The sequence below is a fragment of the Ammospiza nelsoni genome, chromosome 17 (genome assembly GCF_027579445.1).
Source record: "Ammospiza nelsoni isolate bAmmNel1 chromosome 17, bAmmNel1.pri, whole genome shotgun sequence".
Classification (NCBI taxonomy): domain Eukaryota; kingdom Metazoa; phylum Chordata; class Aves; order Passeriformes; family Passerellidae; genus Ammospiza; species Ammospiza nelsoni.
The window spans coordinates 5,410,708-5,436,000 of record NC_080649.1 but is presented as its reverse complement, the minus strand read 5'-3'; the positions used below and the strand labels follow the sequence as shown (position 1 = coordinate 5,436,000).

At 41.4% G+C, this 25,293-nt stretch overlaps 1 protein-coding gene across 1 annotated transcript in view; it reads right to left on the bottom strand.

The window, feature by feature from the left end:
• Positions 1–13,872: 13,872 nt before the first annotated feature.
• Positions 13,873–25,293, bottom strand: part of C17H7orf50 (chromosome 17 C7orf50 homolog) — a 119,583-nt gene continuing 108,162 nt past the window's right edge. Inside the window, exons 4-5 of the mRNA XM_059484126.1 lie at positions 18,566–18,647; positions 13,873–14,228 (exon numbers count right to left, since the gene is read on the bottom strand). Of these exons, the coding sequence (XP_059340109.1) occupies positions 14,046–14,228; positions 18,566–18,647 (265 nt within the window). The 3' untranslated portion in view covers positions 13,873–14,045. The remainder of the gene's footprint in view (positions 14,229–18,565; positions 18,648–25,293) is intronic.

Genomic DNA, 25,293 nt, shown 5'->3' with positions numbered 1-25,293 from the left:
GCCCAGAAGAAAAGACTGAGAGCTCTCGGACTGAACCGCCCCCAGGGTTGCAGCTGGGAAGGAAAGATTTTCCTTGGGCTGTGTAGAATTATTTGGGGATTGAACCCACCCAAATCAGACACTCTTGGACAAAGAGGATCAGAGAGCAGAAACTGAGGTCCCTCCCTGCACCTTGGGGCCAGCCAAGACCAGGTGGGGCTGGGGACATGGACAGAGCCTGAGACTGGCAGTTCTTCCACAGAAACCCAACATCAGGAGCAGGCAGAGCCTCCACCTGCACATCCCCATGTGCTGCACCCCAAACTGGCCAAGAGGACAGGCAATTCTTCCACAGAAACCCAAAATCAGGAGCAGGCAGAGCCTCCACCTGCACATCCCCATGTGCTGCACCCCAAACTGGCCAAGAGCACGAGGCAGGTCCCAGCTGGGGTTTGACAGGTCACATCCTCAAAAGTGGCCTTTCCCTCGCCACTGCTGTCCCTAAGCAAGGCCAGGGGTGCTGGGGCTGTGTCCTGGGACACTTCTGGGAGCCTGGGGCTCTGGACAGGTCACTGGGAAGGAGCAGCAGCTCCGGTGTGGGTGGCCTCAGCAGCACTCTCTGCTCATGGCCACAGCTTGCAGGCGGCCACAGGAAAAAACTGAGCCCTCCTTCATTTATTTTTCTTGCAAGCTGTGTTTTAGATGTTCCCCTGAAGGGCCCTTTGAAGCAGCACAAGCTGCCCTGGACCCTTCTCCTCAGCTAATTAACACGTGCCAACAGCCGGGACCGCCTGGCGCAGCTGAGCATGGACAGCCCTGACCAAGCTCCGGCCCAAATCCACCCCCCAACCCACCCTCCAACTCCTCTGAGCCTTCCACAGCCAAAATGCTGCTGACCCCGAACCCAGCAGGCTCCTTTAAGCCATTAATCCATGTGCAAGCTTTGCCTTCCAGGCTGGAGCTGCCTATCGTGAACTCGGGTCATGGAGTGGAGCTTGGGGGAAGCAGCTCCCACTGGGTTTGGGAGGTTTTGGGTTTTCTGTCCAGAGCTGCAGGTCAGGCACTTGTCAAACGAAAGTTAAAGTGTTTAAATGGTGTTAAGTGTGATACCAGCTTCTCCAGCCCTGTGTAGATTGTCTTTAAAAAGCCCCATCCTCTCTCTGCATGGGCCCTGTGACACATTGCAGCAGCAGCACTGCACCCTTCACTTGAATGTGAAGTGCACTCCAGCTAAAGAAGTGCCATTATCCCTGGCCTAGAGAAGAAAAATCCAAATGGAAAAGAGAAAAGATTGGTTTACAGGCCACATGAGACTGACAGAAACATGATCAGAACCAGTCACCACTAACAGGTGCTCCAGAGGGGCGACACAGTAAATGTGCCTCCAGCAGGTAATGAAGTAACAAAATCTATCACAATTTGGGTACTTTATCACCCATGAAGCCCTTGAAACATGATTTGTAGTTGCAAAACTAGCCTGTGATTTTATACCTGTGGTCTCAGCACTGGTAATACTGAGAAATGAGCTCATCTCCACCTAAGAGCTGCTTTAAACAAACCCTGACTGCCCTGGAAGCATTTCAGGGATTTCCAAATTGTGAGGTTCACAAATGCTAATGGATCATGCACACCATCACCAGCCAAAGGGGCACAGTGCCCTTTTGGAGGCTACAGATTAATATTTAATCCAATCACTAATTTTAAGTTAAAATGTATCAGTATTATCTGTCCTGGTTAACAGCACAGACAGGCATCAGCCTGCAGTGAGTGAACGAGGCACTTGCTCCTTTCAAAGCAGGAGCACAGCTCCAGGCAGCTGCATTTCCCTCTTGACTGACTCTTCAGGAACCAGACACAAGACCCTCAGAGGTTTGCTCCATAAACCATTAGCCAGTAAAAGTCTAATTAGGTCAGAGACATATGGCCTGGACCAGTAAAAAATTCAGCATCGGTGACTACAGCGTTGTTAACCTCACAAAATGCGGAGGTATTTCAGAAGCTGCTGGGCTGAACATTGAAAACTGCATCATGTTCAATCTTCAGCAGGGAGACTTTGCTCTCTAAGCCAGCAGAAATGGCAAAAGGCAACAGTTTTGCTAATGAAAACTGCTTTTTTCTGCTACGATTTCAAGAGAGAGCATGAAGATGATACAGAACTAAAATATTCAAGGTTGAGCCCACCTGTACAGGTGAGCTGAACCCTTACCCCAGGCCTGTGAGCCTCAAGAAGACACTGCCACCTCCCCACCATGTCCCATTCTCTGGGGAGATGAGCAACCCTTGGTCCCACAACTCCTCAATCCAGGCTCTTTCTAACTCCAGAGAGAGGGGATGTCTTCAGCCTGCCATCCTGATTTATCTTCATCTCATCTCACTTATTTTGGGCTTCTGTGGAGTGGAAAGGGATTCAGAGGGTGCTGAGCTCTGGGATGAGATGCCTCAGGGAAGATGCATCAACTCCAGCAAGGCCAACTCTCATCCCTTTGACTTCAGCTGAGTTTCCCCAATGTTTATTTTAAGCTTGCCAGTAACAACAGCAGGAATTCAGGACTTGAATCAGTGGGATCAGTCCCTAACAGGCTTCAACACCACTCACTTTCCCTGTCAGGTGTCCCAGTGATGATATGCTCCTTCTGGATTCCCAGTTCCTCTGGACACAGCAGTGAGCCCCACGCTGCTGTCACTGTGGGGTCTGAACGAGTGCAGCCACATCTCCAGCCCTCCTCGCACAAAGACATGCACATGAGGGACACAGGCAGAATTTAGCCCTAATTTGCATGTTCTGTCCCTGTAATAAGCTCTGGGAAGTATCTTTAAAAGGAGACTGCTTTCTAATTGCTTCTTAAAAAAGCCTTTAACATGGACTCTTTGGCATGACTCAGGGGTGCATTTCTAAATCCAGTTTCTCCCATGAAGTTTACTCTGGCTGTTTGGTTGGGTTGCATCCATATGCTATTTTTATTGTTTTGTTCATCAAGCCTGTTTACAGCATGGAGGAACAATATGGGAACAGAAATAAAGCTGGGCCAAGCCCAAAGGAATGAGCCCAGTAATGGCACTGCCAGCCTCTCTGTTGTGAAGAGCAGGAGGCCCTGCAGCTGTGCCATTCCTCAGTGAGACCCAATTCACTCCTCCCTTCTGGCTGTGCATTTCAAACCTCAGTTGTGTTTGATTTACCCATCATCTGCAGACTTAATAGCAAACAGTTAAAATGCCTGCATGTCCTTCTGCTGCCAGCTTTGGATCTGTGGTGCATCACAAGAGAGAATATTTTCTAGAATACAAAGGCTGAGGGACTGGCTGTCACAACAGTATCACTTTTGGCTTCCTTAAATACAGTAATCAAAGTATTTTGAACAGTAGCCTAGAGCTACTGAATACTTTTGTGCCTCAAAATAGACACAAGTCTCCTCCCACCTTCTGCCATGAGCTCTTTGGTCACTCTGAGGTTTTGGTGGTCCAGTCCAGTTCCCTTTGCAGCACCCAGTGAGCTCAGCCCAGACAGCTCCTGGTTCTTTGGTCCAAATGCTACCAGGTTATTCTGTGAAACAGAGTCAAAAGGACACAAATTATTCACAGTAAAGGTCTGAAAAAGGAAAGATTGTCTATGTTTGCATTTACATTTTTAATATAGTGTTGTCTAGAGGCCAGATTTGGGGAATGGAAACCAGGAGCCTGGTTTCTATTTTCAGCACAGCCACTGATTGCTCTGTGTTCCTGGCAAATCTTTTAATCTCTTTTCCTCTGTTTTACCCATCTGTAATAAAGGGATGATCAGACCTCCCCAGCTCTGCCTGGTGTGGCAGCATCTTCTGATGAAACACAGCAAGGACAATGCATTAATAATCATTCCATATCGAAGAGCCAAGAGGTCACAGGTATTTAAGTACAGTTTAGCTATTCAGTGCCCCTTTATGCATGCAGCAAGCCTTGATGTTAATAGAAGTTATATATTAAAATGGAATGGCAAAGTAGGCCCTTCAGGGCACAAAAATAACCATATCCAGAGCACCACTAAATAAATACAATATAAAGATGAAAATCAGTTCAAATACTGAACAAATTGGAAGGCAAGGAGACATTTAAGAGGAAAAACAAAGTCATGCAGCCCTAGTCCCAGCTGACATCTAACTGCCCTCAGCACAAAAACAGGCATGAAAAGGAGGGTCAGGCACCAAGAGGGGACCTACAAGTGGTCCCATAAGTGGTTCAATGTTCTCAGTCCATTTCTTTACCTCTCTGGCACCTTCCTGAGGAGATGTCAAGGAGGTGAGTCAAGGACTGAGCTCCTTAAATGCTCATGTTTAATTGACCCTGTAGATTATGCCATCAGCCCATGCCTGCATCCTGCACATCTGTCCTTTCCTCCCACAGAACTAGCCTGGGGCTCTGGCACTCTGCCATCCTGCACTGCCAGGCACCAAACCCCCTCTGTGTGCTGCTCCACAAAGCCACTGGATCCCTTTTGGATCCCTGCAAAGGGGTCACAGTGGGATACAGCCACCCAGGACCTGCCAGGTCTTCTCTGCCTGCTTAATGCCAGCTGCTGCACCTCTGGCCAGATGTCTCACATTCCCTGTCCCCATCACTTTGTGAACATGAACAACCTCTGGCACCATTCTCAGACCAGGATGATCCATTCCTATCATGAGCAACCTCTGCTCATTTCATCCACATCAGCAGCTGCACTGGCAGGTTTTGGGGAGGGTTTGAGGGATCTTGGTGATGAGCAAAGACCTCTCCAGTGGAGCACTGCAGCCAGAGCAGGGTGTGTCCTTAAAACCTCCAGCATCCTCTTGTCTACTCCTTCAGTCCAGTTAATGAAATAATTTCAAACCAATCAGTGTTGCACAAAGCTGTTCAGCAGGCAAGCTGCTTACTCCTTGCCCAGCCTCTTGGAAATAACGTGCATATGCTTGTGGGGCAGAGAGCAGCCTTTATTTGGAGAGATGCTTTAGGATCAGGACAGTCACTGCCAGCTCATCACATTTACTATTCAGGATTATTGGACCACAAGCGACCTTTCAGGTTCTTAAGACTTGGATTATGAAGGGCTTTATACACTAAGCCTAATGACTTGAATTACAGCCTTAGCATCCTGACAATCAGAAAGGGACTACAAGCATTCTACTTTCTTCTATCCACAAAACAGCTTGGGCCAGATTTTGAACCCATTTCAAGGTTATGTCAAGCTGGTACCCATCAGAATGATCCAGTTGAGTTGCAAAAAAGGCAGGATGACCTAGGTAAAGGTCATGTCTGAGAGAAATGGCAGGATTTTCTAGATAAGCCAGCTGAGACATCTGTCTGTTTTCCTCTGAGACAACTATTTTATCATTTCCACATATTAAAAAATCACTCTGAAAAGCTGCAGCATGTTTTAATCCATGGGGCTGTGGCATCAGTGTGTGGTATTTTGTCATTTTCAAATCTCATTGACAAAAAGTTTTATGGGATCGATAATTACCCTCCTGTAACTGGTTGAACTGGAAATACCTTTCAGTCCTAAAAACAAAAAGAATTACAAGCATCAGCAACTTCTGTGGCACGTGTGCTGTTGTTGCCAATTCCAGTCAGCACACAGTTCCACATTGCGGTGGAATTGGTTTTCTGTATAAACATGAGTTTTAGACAATTTCTGTCTAAAACATGAGTTTTCTGTTCCCCATTACCTGCACTCAGGTGCCCTTTTCCAGGACCAGTGAGGAGCCCACCCAGCACCCTCTGCAGTGTTCCTCTGGACAATCCAAACCACCAGTGCCTTCAGCTGTAGAGAGAGTCAGAAGTTTAATTTGACCATTAAAGCAAATTTATGAGGGAGACAGGACCCACAGCAATGATGCAAATAAAGGCTGATTGATCCATTCTGCTGGCTGCAGTCCCGTTCCATTAGCAAGGAGTGGGACATTGCCACAAACAGAGCAGAAAAGCGAGGACGTGCTGTCTGCAGAAAGACAACATTGGTCACATTCCCCTCATTCTCTTGGAGCAGTACCCACCTGCAGTGTGGGGAACAGCACAAACCCAGGCTCACCTGCCACCCTTTCAGCTTCTGCTGGGACCCCTCAAGACAAAAGTCAAACAAAAATGAACTGAGATGCTCTGTCTGCTCTGTGTTAGCAGGGTGATTCAACAACAGTCACTGTTTTCTCATTAAACAATGTCAGAGATGTACCCTGAGCTCTCTGCGGTCACTTTTTTCCCCTCCCTTTGTCCAAAGACAGCTGCAATAATAAAACAAGGATTTAGAAAACAACGGGGGAACCCCTGGTTTTTTTCAGTGAGCCAATGAATATTTTCTAGGACTCAACCAATCTCTGGAGATAATTGTCAAGTTTGCTGTCGTTTTCCTGCCACATTCTGTGCTCTGTAGCTGGCTGCTCAAAAGAGAAGTAACACAATACATTGCAGAGAGCTGTTTCATGCCATATTGCTGCACAGGTGGTAATTTCTGAATGAGTTTTATCAGACTAGAAACCAGACTGCAATACCTGGCCTATTTTTAACTTATGCATTTCCTAACTTTGATGAGCTGTCTTCCTCCTCATCTTCTTTGCTAATTCAGCCAGCTGAACTTCTCCATCAGTTAAATTAAGTTGTAATCTACTCAGGAGCTTGCACAGGAAGGCAAGAAAGATTCTGGTACAATATTCATAATGCAACCATCTGCCCACTGCAGAATGTCCATCTCTGAGATTAAACACTATGTTAAAAGCACTGGAAATTCAAATTATATAAAGTGTTTTCTTCTTTTTGATCATAAAAATATCTGACAGTGGTCTGGGTTCTGATGTGTGTGTCCTCTACAAGGAATTAATAATTTCTAAGAGTAGCATCTCCCTGCCACTGTTCCTTCACCATGTTCACCCTTCCCACTGCTGAGGGGCTCATGAACGACCCTGTAATTTGGCCAGTGAGGGTTTGTTTCCATGAAGAGACAGCCTAGGGTGACCCTCCATGATCCTGCCTGGAAGCTGCTCCCAGGAGCCAGAGGAGGCACACACAGGCTGGATGCTGGAAAGCACCAACACATGTCACTGCCCAGACAAGAGGCAGAGCCTCCGAGCCTTACCTGGGCACTGAAACCCTTCTGTTTGCAGGTTCCTTTTCACTCATCTCAGGCACTTCTACAAGTGCCTAAATAACTTCTACCACCTCTCTCAATTTCCACAAGACACCCAGTCTGGGGTGAGGTTCAGACTGGCCTCGTCTCCTCCAAACAAAAGCACATCCAGATGCAAGGTCTGCATTTATTTGGTGGGACACATCCCCAGGGAACAGCTGGGGGGACAGAAATCCAGAGCCATCCTAAAGGAATGTGGGGGATATTTTAAGGATAGTTCCATTCCTATAACTACAATATCAAGATCTTTCAATCCTCAATACTTCCTGCTATCCTCGCTGAAGTGCCAAGCCCCTGAAGGAACATTTTCACACAAAGACAGAAAGTGGAAGCACAGTTGGGTGCACAGGGGTGGTGTGGGTACAGCTGGGGACCTAAAAGGGAAGTGTGAGGACCATCTGCTGACAAATGCTCCTGCTACAGCAGGCACTGAAAGCTGCCAAGAATCTTTGGTAAGGGTTACAAGCAACAGCTGTACTGACCTGAGAGAGACCACAGCCAAGGAGAGGATGGTGCAGGCAGAACTGAGCAGTCAAACTGGAAATCAGCGTTGCCTTGACAGTCCTGCAAGCTGCCACTGGAACAGGAGATCGTGGCTTGGACACAGGCTGCAGGCTCATCACAGACAGAGTCTCCTGAGCATTACCAACACTTCAGGTTCATTCTGTAAATGAAACCAAAGCAGGCACTTCCTTCATGGGGCTGGGAGGGACCTGCAGGCAGGTGAGGCTGATAGCACTGCTGGGGTGAGTCTGAAGAATGTCCACAGTTGCTCCATTATCCATTTCCTGCAAGAATCCAGAAGTGGTTCATGGACTGCAGCCCTCCAGAGGGTTCTGAGGCTGCTCTGGACACACAAATCCTCTGTATTTATATTGTAGTAACACCATCACCACAAAACAGGACCCAAAGTCCTTCCTGGCCCTGAGATGCCACCAGAGCAGTAAATGGGCTGAGGCTGCTGCTGAGCATGCTTAGGCACTGGAATTTCACCCAGATTTTTTCTGTTTAATGCCAGCTGCTTGTACACAGGGTCCTGCTTGCAATCAGCCCTGGTATTTTCAGCTGGCTTGGCCCTGAGCACTAACCACAAGACTTCAGAGAAGCTCCATCTTTATTCTTTCCAGCATATCACAGTGCCCCATTAAACAGGGACAAAAGATTTCCTTATGTAATAGGGATGCTATTTGTTATTTTTAACCTTCTGGCAGCCAGGGTTTGTGCCAGGTGGCGTTCTGCCTTAACCAGGGAACTTCAGGAGGTTACATTCCTCACTGTCATCCCTGCCCTCTGGCACAGTTGATGCCCATACATGGTTTCCTGGCTGCCTGTCCCTGTGCCTATCTGTGAGCACTTATTTGTGACAGCTCACAGAAATACCAGTCCTGTTTAACAAGGTAAATCAGCATGCTGATCAGTCCTTTCCAGGACCCTGCAAGAGCTTCTGCTTCTAATAAAGGGTCCTGTGAAGCCCATGTGAAACCCATAAAGTCTGTTTACACGTATCTATGCTACCAGAGAAACACCATCGCCGTAGCTGAAGTTTTCAATTTCTCAAGATAGCTTTAAAACAGTTTGTTTAGTCCAGTTAAGCCCATGGAAAGCAGACAAATAAAATGGTGGCAACTCCCAGCAGCTGAGGAGTGAGAGCAGGCAGCAAGGAGGGCACTGAGCCGTGGGCTGAGCATCCTGAGCAGCTGGGACCCCGGCGCTCACGCCACTGCTCGCCTGGCAAACTCCATCAGCAGCATCCCTGCGCCAGATTTGGGCAATTTCATGGAGCTTAAGCAAGCCTGGCTGGTACAAAGGATGCTGCCAAAGCCTGTTGTACCTCCAGACCAATACAGGGAAACACAGTGCCAAACATCCTTTGGGTCCAAAGGAGCTCCACAGCAAATGATGATTTTCACAGTGCCACGGCTGGTCTGGCTATCTGTAAGCAAGTAAGAATGACAGATCCCGTGTCCCATGCTCACAGTTTTATAAAATACACATGGGACCTTGGGGAGAATAGGTTTAAGTTGTCACAGATGTGATATTTCAATTAGCAGAAAATATTCATTAAAAATTCTGAATAACTAAAGTTAATAGGGAATGTAACTCCACCTTCATATGAACAGACGGGTATCTGGCAATTTTAACTATGTGCTCACATAATTTAGAGGTTTTTGCTTGTTTGCCTCTAATACAATCCCCCTTCATTCAGTCTCCAGGCTGGAGGCACAGAGAGGTAGAATTTTAATTCTTCTGGCCATTTATATACATGTGGCATTTCTTGACCTTTAAGGATTTGATTTTGAAACCTATTTAACTTTTTGACGTAGGTGTTTTTGTGGGTTTTGTTGGGGAATGCCAAAAATTTTCTGCATGTAAGGAAAAAAATCAGTAAGAGCAACTGTATGAGTGTTCTTCTGTTTGTACCCAGAGGGCCCTCCCTCTGTGTCTGCAACACCAGTTTCTTAGTAGCACAAGCTTCTTATTCAGCTTTGTTTTGACAAAGAAAGATAAACCACTGTTTTGCTTTGCCCTTCCCCCACCATTTACTAATTAGTTTTATTTAGTTTGCTATTCCACGCTCCTTGAAGGGAAAAAACCCACTTATTTTAAAATAATAATTATTTAAAACCGCTTTAAGTTGTTGACTATGTAGGTTCTAATGAAGAATTTAAAATAGAACATAATTATAAATCACTGTGCAAATGAGCTTGTCCTGCACAGGCAAGGACATTTAATTGTGTCCTTGTATGACTGGAATCACTGCAAAGAACTAATATTCCTATTTGCAGGGACAGAAATAACAAGCACATTCAGCTGTACAGAAAGGAAGACATAAAAGGAAACCAAAGGCTAAACCAGAATAAGCCACTGGAAAGTTTTATGTCAACAAAAATGAATTTAAATTAAGTAACATCAATTCGGTATTTTGACTGTAAATGAATCAGAACATTAAAACATGTTTTAAAGGGAACATTTGTGATGAAACATCTATGACTAGTTCCTACACCAAAGGAACAGGAAAGTTCCTACTTATTTCTGTGCAGGATCAAAGCCCAACTGCAAAGTCACTTCTCTGGCTTTGGGACTGCTTTGCAGACCTACCTTTTGAAAATGGGAAGAGCAGCAGAGCTGCAAGGAAAACACCGAATAAATAACTTACCAGTTGCACACAAAGGAAAACACGCCTTGATGACATAATTAAGAAGTTCCATCCTACCATATATGCATGAAAGAGTAAAATTTAAATTACACAGACAATTTCCATTCTTATGTTTTCTAATTTTCTGAGTGCTTGATTTTGCAACTTAAATGTCTTTTATGATTGCTGGTTTTTTTGACACTGATTTGCAGAAATGGGAGTAGATTTTAATGTTTTTTACTTTGCCTTACTCAATGGCAAAATTTAGAAAAACCCACAAAACAAAACCAATACCCCCAAGCTCAAACCAAAGATGTGCATTTCTAAGCTATTTGAAATAATGGGATGAGTCAATAACCACCTTGCTTTAAAATGAAGAGAAACACAGCAGAGCAATTTTCCAGTGACAGGAAATAAGGAAATAAACTACACATTCAACAAGTCCACGATGCCCTTTCCAAATACAAACACAATTCATTTACACAGTAATTTTACAATGATGATAACAAATTAAAATTGTGGGCAGACAGTGGAGAACCAAATAGATACACAACCCATAGCAGGATCAGCCAAATTAAAGGGAAATTCTTCCACTGTCAAATTTTGAGTAATTAGTACTTCCATTAGAGGCACAGTTCCAGCTTTAAGCAATTCTAAGTAATTAGTGTTCCTTTATTTTGCCTGGAAGTCCTGACTTCAGCATTCTCTTAGGACATGCATTCTGCTAGCCAGAGCCACACAATGCAGATTAACTTGACTAGAAGGCGATTAGTGCAGGCAGATGAAGATGTAATTTGTCATTCTGTACACACTGCTACTTCTAGCCTGGGATGCAATTTTTATTAACACAGCAGATTGATTCAAACAGAGGCAAAGACACGATTTTGTTCTATCTGTGCCCATCTGATTGCTTAAGATACAAGCACAGAGATTTGAAAACTGTACATGACCAAGTGACAAAAAGGGAATAAAGTGCCAGATGACATCTTCCCACACAGCTCCAACCAGCTACAGGAATTCAGGAACTGACTGCACACTTAATAATTTAAGATAAATAATTTAAAATGCACGATGGAGGAGATTTTTCTAGACTTACTCATCACATAATGTAAATCCAGGGATGAAAATGCCAGGCTGAGCAGGAAGCCGAGGCTGGTGTGGTGGATAGCACACGGACAAGGCAAAATTTGCTTGCTAGAGGCACTACAGCATTGGCAGTTTGTGGGATAAGCTCTCTGGGTCCTCACAATTTTGTCTTTTAAACAGATCTAGCAATACAGATCTCCCAAAAATGTGTGCTCTTGCATTTCCTGGCTGTTGAGAAGACGACTTGTTTGCCAAAACAAACGGCTGAAAATTCTTGAAGAAAAGGTGCCAAATAAAAGAATGAAATGCAATTAAAGTGTCCTTTCCTATTTGCACTACAACATCAAGTATTAGACAACTCTTAGAATATTTCATATTGAGCTCTGATATGCAAGACACAGCACCACCAAGCAGCAGTTTTACAAATCTTTTACCCAATTTCAAGAGCCCTCTGACCATTGCACAGTACCTACAGCAAAAGGCACGTGGCAGGAAGCGCCATGCTTTGCTTTCTCTGCCAAACACAACCACAGCAACAATTACCTTCAACTGTAGCTTCTGAATTTTCCATAACTGCAAGAAGAGGAGCCCCAGGACCATGACCTTCCCCCAGCAATCAGTGGGACTGAAGAGAAAGCTGGAATTGCAGCTGAGGAAGAGGAGAGCAGAGCAGGACCTATTCCCAGAGGTCTATTCTTGTGCTGGTGAGAGGATCTAACTGTTTTTGTTGTAAATACTACTGTTCACACGGCCTCCAGATTGACAGGCCTTGTGTGCTTTTAATATCATTTGATATAAAATGAAACATGACATTCTTGATCTACAAAGCTTCTCTTCTTACAGATTTGTCAGCATTTATACATGATCAAGACTAAGGTCCAAGAAAGGCAAATCTTGCCAAATATGCCAAAATCATAAAAGGCTCCCATATTTTTGCCCAGATCTTACCTTTATCATCTTTTTTACAATTATTTTTCAAAGTGCAGTTGCAAGGTGCTTGTGCTTTTAAGCTAGGAGGCATGTTGAGTGCACAATGAGGACTCACATTTTTGTGTGACAGAGAAATCAAGTGGGGATGTTCAAATGTCTTGAGGGAGAAAAAAAATTCTTCTCTGACATCTAACATGCAATGATAAACTCACAAAAAGATACTTTGGAAACTTCATTCCTGAAAAAATTCCTATTTTCCCTCATGGAAAGAAACAAATATCAGCTTCTGCTTGGAGGGACAGCAGCTTTTCCCAGCTGCGTATTCTCACATGTAAAATATACGACCCAATGATCTTTATGAGTTCACTAAATGTCAGGATCACTTCTTTTTATTACAGATCCTTTTCACCAGGTTTCTCACTGGAAGATCAGTGCTATACAGCTCAGAAAGGCTTTGGCTCTCTCCTCTGCAGCCCTCATCCAGCTGTGCCCTGAGGCACTGTCAGCAGCTCAATGAAGAACCTGGACACTGCTGCTCAATTCTGCCCCTTCTTGTGCCAAACTCCATCCCAGTTATTCTTTTAGATGACGGCCTGCTGGTTTCTAGTCTTTTTTGGCTGAAAACATCCTTCTCAGTAAGTCAGAAAGCATAAGTTATTTGTTATTAGTAATACATTTCATACTTTCAAAGATTTGTACTAAGCCATGACAATGAAAGCTGTCAAATCCACTCAAATGCTTCTTATTGGAAATCAGGTCTGCATATCCACAGATCCTCCCCTCCTTCAACCAAAAATTAAAGCTGTAATTCCCCAAGACAGCCACTCTTCTACACCACCACACATTTCATACAGTTGTTATTAATAAAGTATGAACAATGTTTGCAGAAACATTAAAGAATCAGGTCAAGAACTCTGTCTGAATACCAGTGTTATTAAATAAGCCAATCATCCAACTTTGAGTAATTAATGTCCTTGGTTTTTACTTGAAAGCCTCACTTTCAGCATGTTCATAAGTGACAAATGTCCCATGCCAAAAGGAATGAACATGAATTAACTCTTTTGGATGCCAGTTGCAAGAGGAAGAGGAAAATGCAATATTGGCAGGCTGGATACAGCACAGCACTTCTGATTGTAGGCTAATTTTAGCTACAATGTGATGATTTCACCACATATAGTCAAGGATTTGATCTGTTCCCATCTGTGCATTATCTGAGTATCTAAATAATTGCCCTAATGCATTTGAAAACTTTAAAATATAAAAAGAAAACCAACAAAGCTGATGGCATCTCCAGATCACCGTGTGAAGTACTAATGAGCAATTATACAACCTGTGTTCAACAGACTGAAAATGATCTTTCCCAAATCCAAGTGACATCCTTCTGAAGCTGAAAGTGAGAGATTACAGCTGGCTGAGCATGCACTCTACTGTACACTCATTTTAAAAGCTGCCATTGTAAAAGACCCTCCAGGCTTTATGTTGGTTCCTTTGCTCTTCATATTAAGAGCTGCAATGTTCCTCATATTTAACAGTAATTAGAGGGGGAAATGGAGAAAAACTAATGAAAGGGAGAGAGGTTTATTCTTCTAAAGAGGTGCAATAAGATTAATAGCAAGACTATGGGCTACATAGTTATTTTTATTTCATCACCTCAAAACATGATAAATATTTTCAATCGGAAAAAATTACGAGTATAAAATTTAGCACTATCTTTACAAATCCTTTACAGCCTCTGTGTGTGACATGCTCTCCTTCCCTCCACCAGACAACAATTATGACACAGAAATACTCTCAGGACAGCAGTTGTAGAACTTGTCTGATGCGCTCACACTTCCCCAGCAGGTTTGGGTCTTCTCCATCAGAACCATCAAACTCCTTCATAAAAGCTTCAGCTTTCTGCACAGTTTTGTCTCGTGCATTGCCCTGAAGCCCTTGCAGATAATCCAGTAAAATGGTGAAATACTTGTCTGGAACCTTGGAAGAAAAAACAAAAGGAAGGAAAAACAGGTTTATTATCTCCCCTCTCAATATGCATTCACAATCACGTCACAGCATCACCTGAAAGACAATCAGGAGAATGGCACAGGCTTTGCTGTTTGCCAAGGTCCAACTGCAAGTGGAAATCCAAGTGGAAATGTTTCCTGCCAAGGGTCAAGCTGCCAGGAGGATGGATGGACTCTGGTGAGAGGACTGTCATGTGCTCAGATGGGCAAAGCATCTGAGAGGAAATGCTCAGCAGATGTGGAAACGCTGATCAGCAAATGCAAACACTGCCTGACAGGGAGCCCAAGGCTATGAGGGTTGGTGGAAGAAAAAACAAAACACATTAGCCAAACCCTCCTTTTGGAAACACACATGTAAATCTCACTAAATTCAGTGAGAACTGCATGCATATGTCTGAGGGAAGATTTTTGCTGGAATTCCCCTCACCCTTACCCAAAAACTGTTTGCTAAGATGAGATACCACCCACTATCGCACACTTTGACAGAATGCTTATACAAAGGACTAGAATGTAATTTGAAAAACAAACTCAAATTCAGACATATGGAAATAATTTTTAAATCATGCCGACTAAAACTGATAGGCTCTACCAACATGTCTAACATTAAAAGCACTTTAGTCATCTACAGTTGCATTATCCACATTTCATTCCCTTTCTAATTAACTAGTCAGAGATTAAGTTTTAGCTTATCTGGTACAACATACAATTTAAATTATCATTATATTAATCTTGACAATAATTTAGCAAGGACTTTGGAAGGATTTATTCAGTACTTCATACTGAAGTACTTTAAAAAGGAATATGTGAACAGACCTATGCTGATCTCAACTTCATGTTGTGTATCTGTGGAGCAGGTTTCAGCCAATAACAGGATATTTTTTGCTGTGAATCATGAGATGTTAAAATGATCTCACCCTGCAAATATGTTTCTCCATGTTTAACTTTACACATATAACTTGACATGAGTTAAGTTAAACACATACGTAAGTATTTAAAGGATTCGAGAGTAATTATTCGAGGGCGGATTCGATTCTGCAAAGTATCAACATTTCAGAGAAGACAGAGCTTCAACAGACACTTAATTTACAACTTATTTCTCCATGGACATTTGGCAGCCGAACTTTGATCACTAAAACTTCTATCACTCCAAAAGAAGAGGAAGAAAGAATATTCCAACACTGCCTTCATCAATCAGGGGTATTACAAAGTAATAAATCAAAACTTAAGTCTGCGTTCAGCCTCGTAACTTGTACACTATGGAAAACCTTCTAATTCTTCACACAAACACTCTTGCATTAAAGAAACAATTCAGCTACAAAAGAAATATTAATTTTACAATGACGAACACTGAAATGAATGATATATGAAGCGTTGTTATACTATACAAATCAAACACAGTGAAAAATATCTATATTTTTGAAAGTTTTCACTCACAATAAGCTGGTACTAATAACAGATGAACTCATTTAGACACAAACAATTCCAGTGTGACAGTGTTCCTTTAATGCAGTTATTCAGTACTGAGCTTTTAATGTCAGTAACATTTCCACATTTCAAACCTTGGCTAAATTATCTCTGTAATTTACAACTCTTGTTCTCAGAGCTCATGGCATAGACATACCTGTGGAAGTACAGTTATTATTATATCATTTAAGCAAATGGCTTGAGGGAGCAATTGAAAGCCTGCTCTAAATTTAGAAATCCTAAGTGTGCAGACTTAACATGAGGCTGCCTGAAGCCTAGAAAACATTTAGCATTTGGCCCTAAGGGTGTCCTGTTGTTCAAAAAGTCTGATTTTTTTCCTTTAACATAACACAGCTCTGAGGTTTATTTCATCAGGAGCTCACAACACAGCACCCCGTGGGCAAGGTAAGATCATATTTCCTCCTGACTTACACAGACAGCAGAGCCATAGCAAGGACTGGAACACACAAAGAAAGTTAATGAAATCCAAATTTAAATTCTTCAAATACAGTAGTACAAAAGCAGTAATTTCAGGGGTCTTGGTGAGGTTTTCCAAGGAGGAACACAATCCTTCTTCCAAGGTCAGTTCAAGGCTGGTTTGAAATTGGAGATCAAGATCTCCCAGCATGGCTCTGGAAGTCAAAGCCAGGCTTATGGGATTTTGTTATTATTCTTTTGTTAAACTGTTTTGACCTTTTTCTTGTTTCTTTTTCTCTCTCACACACCAATCTTTCCTCTCTCCTAACTTCCTAATATACACTGGAGCTGATTAATATGGAAATAATCCCAAGTGAAATAATTCCTGTCTTTGGGAAAAGCAGGGAAACACTAGGAAAGAATACCAGGAAAAGAACAGTTCTGACTTTTAATTTATCCTCTGTATTTTCAGACCTGGAGACCTGCAGACACCCACATATTTTGCAAAGCAAACACAGATACCAGCAGAGAGAAGTTCAGCTCGTTGCTGCCAGGCTGCATTTTGGGTCACCTTCCAAGGAAACTTCAGCCACCCCACCACGCCCTGAAATCCAAAAGCTGAAGACTGATCTAGCAACTTCCTAAAATGCTGTGCCAGATGATAAAGACCAACAAATAACCTAGTGTTTATTTAATCCTGGGTGCTGGAGAAGTATGCACACCATAGGTACACAGGCCTGGCTTGGAAGCTGTCAGCCAGCCACCAGATGGATTTTAAAGGAGCTTAAAACACCATTTATCCAGCAAATTTTAAAACCTCAACTTATTTCTTAGAGAAAGAGGCCTATCAGTACAGGAAACTCGATTCAGGCCTTTGCATGGCTCTTCAGTAGGCATCCAAGTGACACCATGAGATCAAAGATGCGGCTTAGGAAGGAAAGAAACTTCTGTCTCCTTTTGTACTTTAGTCATGCTTGGATTACCAACAGATTTCATTCTGTAATGGACAGGAAGTTGAATTTGGGTAAAAAAAAATATTCAAAAGAAGCTGGGTGTGCCCTCCCTATGGTCCTGATGAAGAAAGAGACTTCATCATATGCTTAATTATAAGCACTTGAGCAGTTCTAGTAAATTCACTGAATCTGGATGCAGATGTTAAGCATTCTCTGAAGCTCATATTCAATGCTCCTCTGATTATTAAACTACAAAATATGTGAATTTAAATAAATCAGAGCACTTCCATCAGAATTTTAAGAAAAAGGAAGTTTCATTTCAGTGTTGAGAAATAAGGAGTTAAACTGTGTTTTGATACATAAAACAAATGCTACTTACAGTTCATTGTGTCCCAGCATATTTCAACACAAAACCAAAGTAAACAGGTAAAAAAAGTAAAAACATCCTTCTGCCTGCCAAACAATTCCTAGGTAGCTTTGAAGAGCATACACTGATTTTGAAAGGCTGATAAAGACTTTAAAGAGAGAAACTTAAAAAAACAGAAGATAGAGCAAACAACCCAGAACCCAAAATCAAATTTGTATTCTGCAACCCATCTTGCTAAAGTATTTACACCATGTGAACATTTTGGCCTTCATGAAACTCTGTTGTTAATTATCTGGCTGTCTAAAAAGGTAACACCCAATGTCAGGTGATTGGCTTTAGAGCTGCTGACTAATTTGGGTCAGGATGATTGGTATGAGTAAATGTTCAAGTGTACACAAAAAAATCAGCAAAACTTAACTGAATGTCAACAAAATGAACCAACAAGTGAAACACTGTGCAAATGGGCAGAGGTTTGTTCTATTGCACAACAAAATTAATGACCTGACACCCTCATTTGATACCACAATGGTCAGATACTTATAGGAAATTCAATGTGTGTTGTTTCTTAAGTTATGAAATGAACAGATTTCAGTATGGATTCAAGCCTGGCTTCTGGTTATACTTTATGCTTTTCACAATCAACATCAGGTTTCACTTATATTTAAATGAGAGAGCTATTTTAACATCTTGGCAATATGGTTGTACATCTTCCATGGAGCCCAGAGATATCTGAAACAATATGAGAACTGTGGTTTGCAGTATTGGGTTCCACATGAGGAAATTCAAACTAAGGATATGACTCAAATTCTCAGCAAACTCCAGATTTAAATAAATCATGAATCTGCTCTCTTTATGCTTGCTATATATCAAGTATAAAAATCTAGCATGCACAGGACAATGATCACCAGCAAAATAAAAAGATCAGCGACAAGCAATTAAAATGCTTCAGCATCTTGGTTAAAAACAAAGTAATTTGTAAGTTACTAAAAAATTATGAGACAAGTGCATGGCTAGTACTAGGAAGTTTTGGTTAATAAAGAATAGCTATAACTAATGTATAAGCCTGTATCATATTTGTTCTGAGAAAAAAACAGCATGAATACAAACCTTCTCTTTATCATACATGTGCAGGAGAAGCCATGTCTGTCTTGTCTTCTGAAACTTCCATTCTTCTGGGTTTTTAGACCAGCTGTAGAAAATTAGGGGGAAAAATTACTTAAATGGAATACTGTGATATCAAAACATTCTTTATTTAGAAAATATTCCCTACAAGGCTTCCAAGTGACTTTGTATGCATGACACACAGTGTCATGGCACTGTGGGACACAGATACTGGCACACATTTTGTACAGGGCCACCTGGCTTCTCTGCAAAAAATTATAGAAGATACTATAGCCAAGAAGGTTAGAAATTTTCTTTAGAAATCTCTGATTCCTTGAAGTTAAATATCCAATCCCACCCCCCAGCTTTGGCCAGGCCTTTATGACAGGTCACTGCCCTCATTTGACCAGGACAATGGAGCACCCCAAATCCTTACCCCTGCTGCAGGGCTAACTGAGAATTTGGGGAGGTGCAGGGGACAAGAATCAAGCTTGGGTTTCAGAAAGTTGCTGTTTTTATAAAGTGAAATTTATATGAAATTAAGCAGCCTCTGAAGGACGGGAAGGAGAGACTTGTGCTACAATGGTCACCTCAGCAATGGCTGCAGCCCATCACAGATGGCTGCTCTAAACAGAAAAAATTCATCCTTCAGCAGCAAACGTTTTAAGGCTTGGGCTTGTCTAAATCATGACTTAAATATTTATATTTATAGGCTAAAAAAATGGGATTTTTATGTCTCTCTCTCTCTCATGAAGAATACTCAATACTGTTAAAAGTGAGAGGCTGAACAAATGATTAACATCTGCAAATGTTTGTTGGCTGTTTGGCAAACACATTTGCAATATACAAAATTTTAGCTGGGTTAAAATAGCACATCCATCTGCATATTGAACATGTTTTTAAAGCTGGTATATTTTGGTTTAGATAAAGGCATTTATTTCTATTAAAAATGAGCAAACCAGTAAATCTATCTATGAAATGAAGACTGCTTTCTAAAATAATGTGCTTGAAAATTAGTATTATGACATGTACAAAATCTGACAGCACACTAAAGTATCATTTGAAAAGAAAGAAAAAAAAATAAGGAGAAAACCCAGAAACTTTCACATTTATTTGATTTTTCTCTAAAGAAAAGTAGGTCTCCAGAGGGTAGCATGCAAGATGCCATTAATGTTCCAGCTTGTTTTACACAGCAATAGAGAGCACAGAAATCAGTTGAAAAGCCAGCTGGGTATGAGAATTAGTATTGTTTAAACACTGTCAAGTCCAATAAAGCAAAAGAGTCCTCATCTTTGGTGAATGCTGCACCAGCAAATACATTGTTCAGTCAATTCAATGAAAGAGAAAAAAAAAATGAGACCACAAATTTGTATAGAAAGGTTTCATGGAAGCCTCTGAAGAAAACCTAAAGAGAAATTATTGTCTTGATGTTCAAATTCAGAATAAAGAAAAAGAATCACAGCTCATTAGGGTTATCATCAGCTAAATATATCAAAATAGCTTATAACCAAAATATAAGGTAAAAATCAGACCATTAACAGTAAATCAGGAAGGACAGACAAAACCAATAACCACAATATATCATCCTTTATGTGCTTGAGCTAAGTTCTACAGATGAGCTGATTTAGAGGCTTCTTTTGGAATAATAATAACTTGGCAGAAGTTTTCAAAACAGATATTGCACAAAATCAGGAGGCCAAAAAGCTGACTGATACAAGTTATAGAATTAAATAAAAACTATTTTTATGGTGAAACCATCCCTCCTCCAATCAACCCCAGCCTAGAACCCAAAGTAATCGTAAAACAAAATCACACAACCCTTGGTGTCTTTGCAGCAAGGTGCCAGCTGGACAACAAATGACACCACATGAAGTGTGAAGAGCCAACAGAGAATGAAGTAAAAATGGCTTTTCTTGTGGGTGCAGCTTGTGGGGCCAACAGCAACCTGCTCATCTGTACCCACTGATTCTGTTTGCCAGGCAAACACAGCAGCTCCTGACAGAGAAACTGGGACTTCTGCAGGAAGTCCTTCAAAACAAACAAAATAAAGCAATGCCAGTGCTTTTTTAGGCTATTCTTTTATGAGGCTCATCCTCAAGATGAAGAAGGTAAGTTTAGAATTCTTTTCTACATAAATAAAGCCTGGAAACAGTTCACATTACAGTCTTTGCAAGGTGACAAGAACAAGCTGAGTGACAGATCTGTGACTGCATCCCAGGAAAACAGTTCCTCTCTAATGAAAACCTTTAACATGTTTGTATTTCTCTAAACTATTCTATGTATTTCAACATTTGTGATGATACCCATTGGTTGTACACACCTCAGAGCACTCTGAATCTTCTACTCTGCTAATTTTATGTTTCTATCACAGTATCACCTGAGTACTGTTGGCACTGAAACTTAAAAAATACAGCCTGATTTCACTTAATCTCCTATAAAACTATAGGATGTTAAAATATCTTTATTACCTAGTTTATAAACAACTGAGACCAACAAATGAGTGCACTATGAGGTTAATTGCTCTTGTTAACCTATTACCAAAACCATATGCTCTCTTCTACAAGTTAAGGAGAGTTGTTGTACTCCTGCATCCAAGACTCCATATGGACTTTAACTCCTGTGAATTCTCTTGCAGAAACAAACAAAAGTTTTAGTTTGTCTTCCTGAAAGTTTCTGCTCTATATACACCACAGTAATTCATATAAACAACAAATACTTTAACATAATCAACTGCAGAAAGTACATTTGTGTCCATTATAGCACCAGAGCCTCACAAGGCATTTCTTTTGTTTTGTGATCTGCCCTATTAGAATTAAATGCTACATTATTAAAACAAGAAAAAATAGTATTTTCCTTAATAGCTATAGGTGTATTCCTATTTTCAGAAAATACTCCAAAGTTTTTGACTGGTACTCCATCCATAGTTGAATCAACAATGCCTGTTTCTTCTCCTTCAGGCAAATGGTCTTTCTCTTGACCCAAACTCCTATCAAACTGTGGGCAAAACACTCCTGATAATGGGTGCACAATCTCTAATGCAGATAACATGACGGCTGCTCCCCCAACAGTTATTAAAATAAAACTTTTCCACTGATTGCTATGATTATGGCAGCTTTTTTCTACTCCTGTGACAGCTTTAAAATCTATGGAAAAGAATCACTCCATGACGAAGTGAGAGGAACACCTCCTGTTATTAGGATGACATCATTAGTACATTTTTAGAAATGCTCTACTTCTAAACTAGAAAACTTCAACCCTTGCAACACAAGAGAGATTTCATTTTGCTGTTTACATGCAGATAAGCTTCCTTGACATATTCAGCAGGAAAAAAGGCTTTTCCTTCGAGTGATCAAATATACAGAGCAAAACCAACCACATTACAGTTAAACCCCTTTTTTTTACAGACAATTGCAACCTCTTTCACAGTTTGAATTCATTTGGTATCTTGTGGAATGATCTCTGTCAGGATCTAGTACAAACTATGGAATTGGTTGAAAAATATACATGTGTAAAACATGTATTATTCCAGGGTGCCTCACACTAATTTTCAATATATTGTACAAACACTAATTGCCTTCTTTACACAGCTAATGCTTGAATCTTTCTCATGAGCTCCAGCTCATTGAAAAAGCACATTGGTTGACTTTAGTTAAAGAGAACTTAAATGTTTGTGTGAATGATCTTCCTAAATGGCTTTGAAATTGAATAGACAGAGGAAATGAATCAAATAAATCAAGCAGCTTAGGAAATTTTACATTTGGGCTTTTGTTTTTTTAACAGGAGAGTCTCATGTAGAAAAACTGCCCAAGATTCTCACTGGTCTATCTCATAAATGATTTTTAGTGTGTCTACAGTCGTCTCCCATAAATCTACTCCCAAAACATGGGAATTCAGGCAGTGCAAGGAGGCAAACAGAAGGCAACTGGAGTGTGCAGGGCAGAGCTCTCGCTGGGGTGTCCCGGGAGAAGGAGATGGGGAAGGGAAAGCAGGCAAATTGGTTCCAGAAACACAGTATGAAAAAAACATCATTGTTACAAATTGGATTCAGGAAGTCAACACAATGCATCTGCTGAGACTACTGGCCAGGACAAAACTCTACAGAGCTGTCACAACCAGCAAATAATCACTGAGTGCAGAAAAGCTCAGGGCTGAGAATCAACCATTTTACTGATTCCACTTGAAAAAATTATTGGGTGGGAGGAAAGTCTCCAGAAACCAGAAAGACAGACAGGGATGTGACTGCTGACACCTTCCAGAGCACACCAAAACACTGCTGTGTGCCAGATGCAAGGACACCTCACCTACATCCACTGCTCCAGATGAGTGCCCCTGGCAGTGCAGCCCACCCTGGATACACCTTTCAGCCTCAGTATCTATTCAAAGAAAAGCAGATTGCCATCAAATTTGGATTTCTCCAGCATAAAGAGCAGGTTTAACATCAGGAATTAACCTGAAAGTTTTCTCCAGCCCTGAGGAGCACTCAGAGCACAGACTCCTGCAGTTCTCCTGTGATTTATCCCATGTCTGACATCCCCAAGCTTCCCTCCAGGTCTGGCCCATTGCACCAAAGTCAGGGCTCCACTGAAAAGATCTATGGAAAACATTAAAAGCATCAACAACATTACATAGAAATAGTCACATTCTTCCTCTGGGTACTTTTCTGTTTTGATACACAGATTCACCACTCTGCAACCTGTCCTTAAGGATCACCTGTGCCCTTCCACCCCAAGGCACACAATTAAAGCTTGCAGGAATCAAGTTAGACCCTTTTTCTCCAAACTCTCTGCAAACAGCATCATTCCTGAGCTCACCACCCTACCCATAAAATGTGGACAACAGGTGTTTCCTCAATAAAGAACAACCATACTCCAAAAAATTCCCTTCAAGATATTTAAAGCCTTGCTGAAACCCTTGGCACTCAAGGGATGTGCTGGAATATTTCACAGTGCAATGCACACAATTGCAGCCTCTTTAAAAAGCCCCATGCACTGGTGTTAAAGACCACTCACTGCCCTTATAAGGCCTGAATTTGGAAACTCTGAATGCTGTTATCAGGGCAGTCCAGAGGTGAGCCCAATGCACATATGGCCAACAGGTGAGCAGGGAATGCTGCACCTCAAAGAGGCTCCTTGGAACCCCTGGAACAGCACAGAGGGAGCAAAAATTGGCATAAGCTCAGTCTTGTGGGAGAAGAGCCATTTCATGGATGGAGGTTTTATATGGATATATAAAAATATATGGATGTGGATGGAAGTTTAACACATGCCCTTATAGAGCATATAGTGAAGTAGGAATAATAATTTTTTCTCCAGTTACAACACGTACAATTATTTAAAGGGAAATGTAAAAGCGTTTATTTTTATTGGGGGTATTCAGAGTTTCTTCTATTTCTCTCAGGGGTATTTAAAATGGATTTACTTTTACAAAGATGTTTTTTGAAAGTCTGGTGTTCCACACAAAACTGCATGCCCAGAAAGCTGCCTCATGGAGAACTTCATTGCTCAACCCAATGTAAGAAGAAATCTCAGTTCAAGAGTGTGTGATGCTGATTGCTCTCATTTGGAAAGAACAGCCAAAATTTAAATTCTAGATAGATTTTCTGAGACTGGACTGGAATGGCTGTAGTTAAAATCCTGGAAGCACAGACCTGTGGTAAGACCCAATATTAGGCATAAGAGACAACTACAGCCTTTAATTGTGTTTTTCTCATGTTATGGATGAATCTGTTTATGCCCCAACTCCAATCCCTAGAGAAAGTTAATATATTTATGCTGATATTCTCAAATCCAGTTTGGAATCTAACTAAATTATGACTCAGATAAAGGTTTTTCTTATTTTCCTGGAAGAAAGAAAAGACACTAATGGAGCTCGTTTGCCAAAAGAAAACTTTCTAAAATTGTCAACAGATTTTAGAATCAGTGCCACATTTTTGGTTGAAAATCCTGGCACCATTTTTCAATCTGTGGTTTAAAAACATTTTTTAATATATTCTTCCATCTGGTTCAGACACAGTGTAATGACTATAGACTTGTGAAAAGGGAAGGGGAGGAAGCTCTTTTTAAATTGAGGAATCACACATGCAGGAAAAAATAAATGTGCTTTTAAGTGTCCCATTTTTGTCCTGATGTCCAGTATTAGGACAGATTGCATCTGTATAACCAACAGGTCATAGGATTTTCTTAGAAAGTATTTATAAAGTGAAAGGAAGGGACCTTTGTGCCATAAAGCCAAGTTTGATTAGATCTACATAAAATATTTATCAGAGATTATCTTTTACTGCATGTACTTTTATCACTTGCCATTATTTGCGAGGTTTTATATTATGTTTGCAACCTGCAGCTTCAGCCAAGCTCGAAATCCTCTTCCTCCCCCACCACAGGCCCTGTTCAAACGCAACATGAGACATTCCCTTGAAGAGCTTCAAGTATAAACAGATGAGACAGATGATTGGTGGGAAGAAAAGTTGACCCAGAAAATTGTAACAATTCCTCAAAACCATGCAGCAGGTCGTGAGGAGAGCTCCTGTCTCGTACATCTGGTACAAGTGAGGTGCCTCCCTGGGATTCAGCTTCTCACAGGCACCAACCCACCTGCAAATGCCAACAGCATTCAACCTTTGCAATTTCTTTAAAAATTATTTTCCTGATATAGTTATTTAGTTGCTGGTATCCACATTAGCCCACCTGCAGCAAAACTGCATTTTGATTTGAAAAAGAAATATATAGCAGTAATAA